At 62.4% G+C, this 11,012-nt stretch overlaps 1 protein-coding gene across 1 annotated transcript in view; it reads right to left on the bottom strand.

Moving 5' to 3' along the window:
• LOC147090060 (carboxy-terminal kinesin 2-like) overlaps nt 1–11,012 on the bottom strand; it is a 35,785-nt gene that overhangs the window by 4,204 nt on the left and 20,569 nt on the right. The window contains exons 6-9 of the mRNA XM_085977028.1: nt 10,609–10,782; nt 9,495–9,662; nt 8,757–8,895; nt 7,380–7,519 (exon numbers count right to left, since the gene is read on the bottom strand). Coding sequence (XP_085833154.1) covers nt 7,380–7,519; nt 8,757–8,895; nt 9,495–9,662; nt 10,609–10,782 — 621 coding nt within the window. The remainder of the gene's footprint in view (nt 1–7,379; nt 7,520–8,756; nt 8,896–9,494; nt 9,663–10,608; nt 10,783–11,012) is intronic.

The raw sequence follows: 11,012 nt of genomic DNA, 5'->3' as shown, positions 1-11,012 counted from the left end.
GGGGGAAGGAAGGGGGGGAAGGAAGGGGGGGGGAGGAAGGATGAAGAAGGGGGGAAAAAAGGGGGGAAAGAAGGGGTGGAAGAAGGGGTGGGAAGGAAGGGGGGGAAGGAAGGGGGGAAGGAAGGGGGGGAAGGAAGGGGGGGGAAGGAAGGATGAAGAAGGGGGGAAAAAAGGGGGGAAGGAAGGGGGGGAAGAAGAAGGGGAAAGAAGGGGGGGAGGAGAAGGGGGGAGGAGAAGGGGGGAGGAGAAGGGGGGAGAGGGGGGGAGAGGGGGGAAAGAAGGGGGTGGAAGAAGGGGTGGAAGAAGGGGGGGGAAGGGCGGGGGGGGGAAGAAGGGGGGGGAAGAAGGGGGGGGAAGGAAGGGGGGGAGAAGAAGGGGAGGGGAGAAAGAAGGGGGTGGAGAAGGGGGGGGAGAGAAGTGGGGGGGGGAAGATGGGGGGGGGGAAGATGGGGGGGGGAGATGGGGGGGGGAAGATGGGGGGGAAGATGGGGGAGGGGGAAGGAAAAAAAAGGGTGGGGGAAGAAGGGGGGGAAGAAGGGGGGGGAAGGAGGGGTTGGGGAAGGAGGGGGGTGGGGAAGGAGGGGGGGGAAGGAAGGGGGGGAAGGGAGGGCGGGGAAGAAAGGAAGGGGGGGGGCGAAGGGAGGGCGGGGAAGAAGGGGGGGAAGGAAGGAAGGGGGGGGAAGAAGGGGGAGAAGAAGGGGGGTGAAGAAGGGCGGGGGAAGGGGGGGGGAAGGGGGGGTGAAGAAGGGCGGGGAAGGGGGGTTGAAGAAGGGCGGGGGAAGGAAGGGGGGGAGAAGGGCGGGGGAAGAAGGGGGGGGAAGAAGGGGGGGGGGGAAGAAGGGGGGGGAAGAAGGGGGGGGGGAAGAAGGGGGGGGGGAAGAAGGGGGGGGCGGAAGGAGGGGGCGGAAGGAGGGGGGGGAAGAAGGGGGAGAAGAAGGGGGGTGAAGAAGGCGGGGGAAGGGGGGGAAGAAGGGGGGGAAGGGGGGGTGAAGAAGGGCGGGGAAGGAAGGGGGGTTGAAGAAGGGCGGGGGAAGAAGGGGGGTTGAAGAAGGGCGGGGGAAGGAAGGGGGGGGGCGGAAGAAGGGGGGAAGAAGGGGGGGAAGGGGGGGTGAAGAAGGGGGTGCGGAAGAAGGGGGGGGAAGGGGAAGAAGGGCGGGGGAAGAAGGGGGGGGAGAAGGGGGGGGGGGGGGGAGAAGGGGGGGGGGGGAGAAGGGTGGGGGAAGAAGGGGGGGGAAGAAGGGGGGGGAAGGGGGGGTGAAGAAGGGCGGGGGAAGGGGGGGGAGAAGGGGGGGGAAGAAGGGGGGTGCGCAAGGGGGGTGGAAGAAGGGGGGGGGAGAAGAAGGGGGTGGAAGAAGGGGGGGCGAAGAAGGGGGGGAAGGGGGGGTGAAGAAGGGCGGGGGAAGGGGGGGAAGAAGGGGGGGGGAAGGGGGGGGTGAAGAAGGGCGGGGAAGGGGGGTTGAAGAAGGGCGGGGGAAGGAAGGGGGGGCGGAAGAAGGGGGGGGAAGAAGGGGGGGGGGAAGGGGGGGGGAAGGGGGTGCGGAAGAAGGGGGGGAAGGGGAAGAAGGGCGGGGGAAGAAGGGGGGGAAGGGGGGGTGAAGAAGGGCGGGGGAAGAAGGGGGGGAAGGGGGGGGAAAAGGGCGGGGGAAGAAGTGGGGGGGGAAGAAGGGGGGGGGAAGAAGGGAGGGGTGGAAGGAGGGGGGGCGGAAGAAGGGGGGTGCGGAAGAAGGGGGGGAAGGGGAAGAAGGGCGGGGGAAGAAGGGGGGGAAGGGGGGGTGAAGAAGGGCGGGGGAAGAAGGGGGGGAAGGGGGGGGAAAAGGGCGGGGGAAGAAGTGGGGGGGGAAGAAGGGGGGGGGAAGAAGGGAGGGGTGGAAGGAGGGGGGGCGGAAGAAGGGGGGTGCGGAAGAAGGGGGGTGCGGAAGGGGGTTGGAAGAAGGGGGGGGAAGGGGGGGGGAGAAGGGGGTGGAAGAAGGGGGGGCGAAGAAGGGGGGGGGCGAAGAAGGGGGGGGAAGAAGGGGGGGGTGAAGAAGGGCGGGGGAAGAAGGGGGGGGTGAAGAAGGGCGGGGGAAGGGCGGTTGAAGAAGGGCGGGGGAAGGGCGGTTGAAGAAGGGCGGGGGAAGGAAGGGGGGGCGGAAGAAGGGGGGGAAGAAGGGGGGGGAAGGGGGGGTGAAGAAGGGGGTGCGGAAGAAGGGGGGGGAAGGGGAAGAAGGGGGGGAAGGGGGGGGAGAAGGGGGTGTGAAGAAGGGGGGGGGAAGGGGGGGAAGAAGGGCGGGGAAGGGGGGGGAAGGGGGGGTGAAGAAGGGGGGGAAGGGGGGGTGAAGAAGGGGGGGGAAGGGGAAGAAGGGCGGGGGAAGAAGGGGGGGGAAGGGGGGGTGAAGAAGGGGGTGCGGAAGAAGGGGGGGAAGGGGAAGAAGGGGGGGAAGGGGGGGAGAAGGGGGTGTGAAGAAGGGGGGGGAAGGGGGGGGGAAGAAGGGGGGGAAGGGGGGGAGAAGGGGGTGTGAAGAAGGGGGGGGGGAAGGGGGGGAAGAAGGGCGGGGAAGGGGGGGGAAGGGGGGGTGAGAAGGGGGGGGAAGGGGGGGTGAAGAAGGGCGGGGGAAGAAGGGGGGGTGAAGATGGGGGGGAAGGAAGGGGGGGAAAAGAAGGAGGGGAAGAAGGGGGGGGCGAAGAAGGGGGGGGAAGGGGGGGAAGAAGGGGGGGGAGAAGGGGGGGGAAGAAGGGCGGGGGAAGAAGGGCGGAGGAAGGGGGGAAGAAGGGGGGGGAAGAAGGGGGGGTGCGGATGAAGGGGGGGAAGAAGGGGGGGTGCGGAGGAAGGGGGGTGAAGAAGGGGGGGGGGGAAGGGGGGGTGAAGAAGGGCGGGGGAAGAAGGGGGGGGGGGAAGGGGGGGTGAAGAAGGGCGGGGGAAGAAGGGGGGGGGGGAAGAAGGGGGGGAAGAAGGGCGGGGGAAGAAGGGCGGGGGAAGAAGGGCGGAGGAAGGGGGGAAGAAGGGGGGGGAAGAAGGGGGGGTGCGGATGAAGGGGGGGAAGAAGGGGGGGTGCGGAGGAAGGGGGGTGAAGAAGGGGGGGGGGAAGGGGGGGTGAAGAAGGGCGGGGGAAGAAGGGGGGGGGGGAGAAGGGGGGAAAAGAAGGAGGGGAAGAAGGGGGGGGCGAAGAAGGGGGGGGAAGGGGGGGAAGAAGGGGGGGGAGAAGGGTGGGGGAGAAGATGGGGGGAAGAAGGGGGGGGAAGAAGGGCGGGGGAAGAAGGGCGGGGGAAGAAGGGCGGAGGAAGGGGGGAAGAAGGGGGGGGAAGAAGGGGGGGTGCGGATGAAGGGGGGGAAGAAGGGGGGGTGCGGAGGAAGGGGGGTGAAGAAGGGGGGGGGGAAGGGGGGGTGAAGAAGGGCGGGGGAAGAAGGGGGGGGGGAGAAGGGGGGGTGAAGATGGGGGGGAAGAAGGGGGGGAAGAAGGGGGGGGGAAGGGGGGAAGAAGGGGGGGGGAGAAGGGGGGGTGAAGATGGGGGGGAAGAAGGGGGGGAAGAAGGGGGGGGCGAAGAAGGGGGGGGGAAGGGGGGGAAGAAGGGGGGAAGAAGGGGGGGCGAAGAAGGGGGGGGAAGAAGGGGGGGGAAGAAGGGGGGGGAAGAAGGGCGGGGGAAGGGGGGGAAGGGGGGGTGAAGAAGGGCGGGGGAAGGGGGGGAAGAAGGGGGGGGAAGGGGGGGTGAAGAAGGGCGGGGGAAGGGGGGTTGAAGAAGGGCGGGGGAAGGAAGGGGGGCGGAAGAAGGGGGGGAAGAAGGGGGGGGGAAGGGGGTGCGGAAGAAGGGGGGGAAGGGGAAGAAGGGCGGGGGAAGAAGGGGGGGAAGGGGGGGGAAAGGGCGGGGGAAGAAGTGGGGGGGGAAGAAGGGGGGGGGAAGAAGGGAGGGGTGGAAGGAGGGGGGGCGGAAGAAGGGGGGTGCGGAAGAAGGGGGGGAAGGGGAAGAAGGGCGGGGGAAGAAGGGGGGAAGGGGGGGTGAAGAAGGGCGGGGGAAGAAGGGGGGGAAGGGGGGGGAAAAGGCGGGGGAAGAAGTGGGGGGGGAAGAAGGGGGGGGAAGAAGGGAGGGGTGGAAGGAGGGGGGCGGAAGAAGGGGGGTGCGGAAGAAGGGGGGTGCGGAAGGGGGTTGGAAGAAGGGGGGGGAAGGGGGGGGAGAAGGGGGTGGAAGAAGGGGGGGGCGAAGAAGGGGGGGGCGAAGAAGGGGGGGGAAGAAGGGGGGGGTGAAGAAGGGCGGGGGAAGAAGGGGGGGTGAAGAAGGGCGGGGGAAGAAGGGGGGGTGAAGAAGGGCGGGGGAAGGGCGGTTGAAGAAGGGCGGGGGAAGGAAGGGGGGGCGGAAGAAGGGGGGGAAGAAGGGGGGGGAAGGGGGGGTGAAGAAGGGGGTGCGGAAGAAGGGGGGGGAAGGGGAAGAAGGGGGGGAAGGGGGGGGAGAAGGGGGTGTGAAGAAGGGGGGGGAAGGGGGGGGAAGGGGGGGTGAAGAAGGGGGGGAAGGGGGGGGTGAAGAAGGGGGGGGGAAGGGGAAGAAGGGCGGGGGAAGAAGGGGGGGGAAGGGGGGGTGAAGAAGGGGGTGCGGAAGAAGGGGGGGGAAGGGGGGGGAAGGGGAAGAAGGGCGGGGGAAGAAGGGGGGGAAGGGGGGGAGAAGGGGGTGTGAAGAAGGGGGGGGGGAAGGGGGGGTGAAGAAGGGGGGGAAGAAGGGGGGGTGAAGATGGGGGGGAAGGAAGGGGGGGAAAAGAAGGGGGGAAGAAGGGGGGGAGAAGATGGGGGGGAAGAAGGGGGGAAGAAGGGCGGGGGAAGAAGGGGGGGGAAGAAGGGCGGGGGAAGAAGGGCGGAGGAAGGGGGGGGAAGGAAGGGGGGAAGAAGGGGGGGGGGGAAGAAGGGGTGCGGATGAAGGGGGGGAAGAAGGGGGGGGTGCGGAGGAAGGGGGGGGAAGAAGGGCGGGGCGGAAGAAGGGGGGGAAGAAGGGCGGGGAAGGGGGGGAAGGGGGGGTGAAGAAGGGCGGGGGAAGAAGGGGGGGAAGAAGGGGGGGGGAGAAGGGGGGGTGAAGATGGGGGGGAAGAAGGGGGGGAAGAAGGGGGGGGCGAAGAAGGGGGGGGGAAGGGGGGGAAGAAGGGGGGGGGAGAAGGGGGGGTGAAGATGGGGGCGAAGAAGGGGGGGGGGGAAGGGGGAGAAGGGGGGGAAGAAGGGGGGGGAAGAAGGGCGGGGGAAGGGCGGGGAAGGAAGGGGGGAAGAAGGGGGGGGAAGAAGGGGGGGAAGAAGGGGGGGGAAGAAGGGCGGGGGAAGGGCGGGAAGGAAGGGGGGAAGAAGGGGGGGGGAAGAAGGGGGGGGGCGAAGAAGGGGGGGGAAGGGGGGGAAGAAGGGGGGGTGCGGAGGAAGGGGGGGGAAGAAGGGCGGGGGAAGGGGGGGTGAAGAAGGGCGGGGCGGAAGAAGGGGGGGAAGAAGGGCGGGAAGAAGGGGGGGGCGGAAGAAGGGGGAAGGGGGGGAGAAGGGGGTGGGGAAGGGGGTGGGAAGAAGGGAGGGGAAGAAGGGAGGGGAAGAAGGGGGGGAAGGGGGGTGGGGAAGGGGGGGGAAAGAAGACGGGGGAAGGGGGGGAAAGAAGACGGGGGAAGGGGGGGGAAAGAAGACGGGGGAAGGGGGGGTGAAGAAGGGGGGGGCGGAAGAAGGGGGGGGAAGAAGGGAGGGGGGGGAAAGGGCGGGGGGAAGTAAGGTGGGGAAGGGGGGTGGGGAAGGGGGGAAAGGGGGGGCGGAAGAAGGGGGGGGGAAGAAGGGGGGGAAGAAGGGAGGGGGAAGAAGGGAGGGGGAAGAAGGGAGGGGGGGGAAGAAGGGTGGGGAAGGCGGGGGAAGGGGGGGGAATGAAGGCGGGGGAAGGGGGGGGGAATGAAGGCGGGGGAATGAAGGCGGGGGAAGGGGGGGGTGAAGAAGGGGGGGGAGAAGGGGGGGTGAAGAAGGGGGGGGGAAGAAAGGGGGGGGGAAGAAGGAAGGTGGGGAAGGGGGGTGGGGGGTGAAGAAGGGGGGGGGAAGAAAGGGGGGGGGAAGAAGGAAGGTGGGGAAGGGGGGTGGGGAAGGGGGGTGGGGAAAGAAGGCGGAAGAAGGGGGGGGAGAAGGGGGGGCGGAAGAGGGTGTGTGGGGGGAGGAAGGGGGGAAAGAGGGGGGGGAAGGTGTTGTGGGGGGGAAGAAGGGGGGGAAGGTGGGGGGGGGGGGAAGAAGGGGGGGGGGGAAGGTGTGGGGGGGGGAAGAAGGGGGGGAAGGAAGGGGGGGGAAGGAAGGGGGGGGGGAAGAAGGGGGGGAGGAAGGGGGGGGGAAGAAGGGGGGGAAGAAGGGGGGGGAAGAAGGGGGGGGGAAGGAAGGTGGGGGGAAGAAGGAAGGTGGGGAAGGGGGGGTGGGGGGTGAAGAAGGGGGGGGGGAAGAAAGGGGGGGGGGGAAGAAGGAAGGTGGGGAAGGGGGGTGGGGAAGGGGGGTGGGGAAGAAGGCGGAAGAAGGGGGGGGAGAAGGGGGGGGCGGAAGAGGGTGTGGGGGGGAGGAAGGGGGGGAAAGAGGGGGGGGAAGGTGTTGTGGGGGGGGAAGAAGGGGGGGGAAGGTGGGGGGGGGGGGGAAGAAGGGGGGGGGGAAGGTGTGGGGGGGGGGGAAGAAGGGGGGAAGGAAGGGGGGGGAAGGAAGGGGGGGGGGAAGAAGGGGGGGGAGGAAGGGGGGGGGAAGAAGGGGGGGGAAGAAGGGGGGGGGAAGAAGGGGGGGGGAAGGGAAGGTGGGGGAAGAAGGGGGGGGAAGGGGGGGAAAGAGGGGGGGGAAGAGATGTGGGGGGGAAGAAGGTGGGGGGGAGGTGGTGTGGGGGGGGGGAAGATGGTGTGGGGGGGGGAAGGGGGGGGAAGAGGGGGGGAGAAGGTGTGGGGGGGGGAAGAGGTGGGGGAAGGGGGGGGAGGAGGTTGGGGGGGGTGGGAAAAGGGGGGGGAGGGAAAAGGGGGGGGAGGGAGATTGGGGGGAGGGAGAGAAAGGGGGTGTGGGGAAGGGGGGGGGTGTGGGGAAGGGGGGGGGGTGGTGTGGGGAAGGAGGGGGTGGTGTGGGGAAGGAGGGGGTGGTGTGGGGAATGGGGGGTGGTGTGGGGAAGGGAGGGAGGGGGAAGGGGAGGGGAGGGGAGTGTGGTGGGGGTGTGGGGTTTGACAGTATCTCCAGAATTTTCTGTTTTTACTCCAGCTATTTGTGGGTGGGGTACAAATGGAACGCTCCCGATCTGTGGTGGGACTGAGAGGGCGCATGGGGAGAAAGAGCAAGGAACAGAAACAGCTTCTATTTTAACCTGATGTAAATGGAGTGTAAAAATTAGATCGGGTGTAAAAGGGGTATGGAGCCGAACCAGTCCCGTTCCCAGAGGTTTAAACCTCCTGCACTGCATCTTACCTTTTTTGACAGTGACATGATTACACGCCCAAGGCAAGAAAGGCTCCTGTTAATTGCCGGAGCCTCCTGCAGATGATCACCATTCGGGTGCGATTTATCCATCCGCTCACTGCCTGCCAGGTCCACCAGATTCAGGGTCGCTGAACCCATTGGGGAAAAACCAACATCAGCATTAGCAAAAAAGCAAGGTTACTGCACCGGGCTGAAAACATTAAAACCTGCTGGAAGAGGCAGGTCTCGAATCGGAAAGGTTGACAGGGACCACGTTCCATGTTTGACAGCAACACAAAATGCCACGATCTTGGTAGCAAACGCATCAATAACCAAATGCCTCATGGAGGGTGGTAGTCATTCTTTTGGACAGCAAACGGCATTGTAGCATTTTCAAACCAAGACAAGAGGTGTGGGAGAGAATGGTTTCCAGGGCAGAGGGAGAAAGGGAAGGAGCAGAATCTTTAGGAGGCGTTGGAAAGTAGGGAGGGGCGGGGGGGAGAGAATCAGGTGGAACTGCAGAGGGAGGGCGTGTCTGGCCATTGTGTAACAGTGGGACTGGGCAGCTACAAACAGGCCAACAGCACATGATCGGAGTAGGGAGGGACGAGCTACAGGCTCCGGTTCAAAGCTAGCAGACTGAAGGGATGAAAGCCTCCTTCCTATGCAGGGTGACTCTGGTAGTTAGTCTCACGCTAATCTCAGATCCAGCAGGATGGCCAACGTGGGAAATCGGGAAAGTGTCACATTGGTGCACAGTCGGGATTGTTAAGGTTGGGGTGGTGCCATATTGTTGGGATGAAATAGAGGGAGCTGCTGCTGCACCTGGTTACACAACACTGAATCTGGGGGTGGGGGTGGGGGTGCGGGTGGGGGTGGGGGGGCTGGGGCAGGAAGGAGAAGTGCTGTCTGATATGCAAAGTGCACTATTCCCCCATTATTTGCCTCAGGCTCTTGTTGCAACGTACGGCAGGGATTCTGCCAGTTCATTCAGGTTACACACCTAGTGTCAGCTTCGAGTCGCAGTGATGGGAAGTCAGTGAGGGGTGCGATTTGTCTTTTCAAAGTAGCACAACTACCCCCAGGGGCTGTGCACAAGTAAATGGAGCCTTTTGTTGGGCACCACGGGTCAGTTCTGCCCTACAGCAACACATAGGAGCTGGATTAGCAGCTTGGACAAGACACAGAAGTGGCTGTGCGCTCATTGGGTGCTGCAAATAGAACCCCTTGTAGATTGTATAATTCCAGTGTAAAGAGGGGCAGCAGGCAGTGTTAACCCACTGCTTCAGTTCTACAGACAAGCACCACAAGCAGCATCTAAGGAGGATCGCTGAAGCCCAAACTCTGCCCATCGCTAGAGAAGGTAAACGTTGGACAGATACTCACATGTGTACTGGAGATCGCAGGTGGAGTTACTCCTGTCAATCTTCAGCTGGAAGACACTGTGGCTCCATGAGGAATGATCATTCGCTAACGTAATCGCCACCGACCGATTGGCTTTTGCGATAGCAATCAAACGGTGAACCTGCGTGGGGAGGACAGAAACAGAGAAACCACACTCAACTGCCGATCTGTGAAGCCAGGCAACTCAACTGATTTGAACATTTGCTCATCGAAATCCCTCTCCCAAAACTGAAGATGCTAAACACAGCAACTCCAATTGGAGTTCTGTAAATCGAACCAATGGCGATTTAATAGAGGCACCAAAGGACCAGTGGAACACAGGAGCAGGAGGAGCCCATTCAGCCTCTCGAGCCTGCTCTGCCATTCAATGAGATCAGGGCTGATCTCGGACCGAACGCCATCCACTTTCAATTGATGGCGAGTGGTTATTGAACCAGGAGCAATCTAAATGTAAAAATTGAAGAATGAAAGCGGTGCTAACCTACCAGACGTGGCCACAGAGCACAACATGCCCTGCTCAGTTTCATTACAGTAAAGAAATTATATTTCTGTTCACAACAAAGCAACGTCAAACTGATTACCCGGCCCTGTTCAAGGAAACAGTGAGCAGTCCCAGCTCTCCTTGCTGGTACGGAACTGTATTAACAAACCATCAAGCAAGCATTCTTTTCACTCATGAACAGTTTGAGTTGTAAACACAAGCACACAAACGTTACCCACCTCCTCCTCTGTGACAACGGGGATGTATTTGAGGTTTGTTACGTACAGATTTTCACTTTTAGTGCTGAGCCGTTTGATCTCGTACTCGACATTTTTCTCTGGTTTTGTCACAAGCAGGTCACGAAGGGTCTCATTGTAGATCTCCAAAAAGCTGGCCATGAATTTACACTGAAGCAGATGGAAAAAAAAAGTGCTCAACACAGATTATTGCAAAACAGCCAATGGCATTAACTGACTCAAAGGACAGTACTTGGCTGGACAGAAAGTAAGAGCACAAATAAAAAGCCACACCATCAACTTTTGCACTGTTGAATCAAAGTCTGGTGGCACCAGGTCATGCTTTGTGAAGTAGAATCATGAAACCCCCCAAGCCATGTTTTCTGTACTTTTAAAGCACTTTCCATTATTGAAATACAAGTAATTGGTAGAAGGATTAGAGGGGCGTTGTGGAGAACTTTTTTCACCCAGAGGGTGGTGGGGGTCTGGAGCTCACTGCCTGAAAGGGTGGTAGAGGTAGAAACCCTCACTGCATTTAAACAGCACTTGGATATGCACTTGAAGTGCTGTAGCCGACAGGGCTACGGACCAAGAGCTGGAAAGTGGGATTAGGTTGGATAGCTCTTTCAGCCGGTGCAGGCACAATGGGCTGAATGACCTCCTCCTCCTAGTATCCCTCCCCAGGTCTTAGGCACATTGCCATACAAATTCAAAGAACTTTTCTACATTACAGTGACTACACTTCAAAAAGTAGGTCATTGGCTGTGAAGTGCTTTTGAGACATCCAGAGGTGCTGAAAGGCACTATAGAAATGCAAGTTCTTCTACAGCTTCACTATTGCAAAGAAATCAGCCACACAGGCTAGATCTGAAATTCAAAGCCCGAACACTGGCCAGTTGGCCAATAGTACAGATGCTACGACTGGGCTCTGGACTGGAGCAAAGAAGATAGATGTGATATTCAGCTGCTGTCCAAATCCTTTGTCTAAAGGCACAGTACAAATAACCGCTTGGGTGAAGTACCAGGAGAACAGCGGGTATCTAAAATCGAAGTTTGCGTCAGTGCCTACAGGAGAGCGGGTGGTGTGTGACGTATGCCACTTCCTGCAGTAACTCACTGTCCATCCCGTGGCCTTCAATTGCTGTGCAGTTAAGAAGATCTGATCAACGGCCCACAGAATCATCCCCTTGGTCTTTGATGTCAAGTCATCGGGTCCTTCCATAGTAAAGGTCTTCCCACTGCCCGTTTGTCCATAAGCAAAAATGCACACATTGTATCCATCCAAGGCAGACTGGGAAGAGGGGAAGACAGACAGGCAGAGTTACTCCACATCGCATAACTCCCTCGATTTAGACTGCCCGGATCGTCACTTTGGGCACATGACTCTGGGCCGAGCCTTGAGACCCTTCAAGATCCCAAAACAGTTGCACTACTTACCACCTGCCCCCACCCCTTGTGCTCCACAGGATCAGTGCTGGGACCGCTGCTGTTCACAATTTATATTAACGATTTAGACTTAGG

This window comes from Somniosus microcephalus, unplaced genomic scaffold, assembly GCF_052327205.1.
Source record: "Somniosus microcephalus isolate GS21.2 unplaced genomic scaffold, FLI_Smic_1.0 unresolved_chr4, whole genome shotgun sequence".
NCBI lineage: Eukaryota > Metazoa > Chordata > Chondrichthyes > Squaliformes > Somniosidae > Somniosus > Somniosus microcephalus.
The sequence above is the reverse complement of the archived record's forward strand: the minus strand, read 5'-3'. Positions and strand labels throughout refer to the sequence as shown.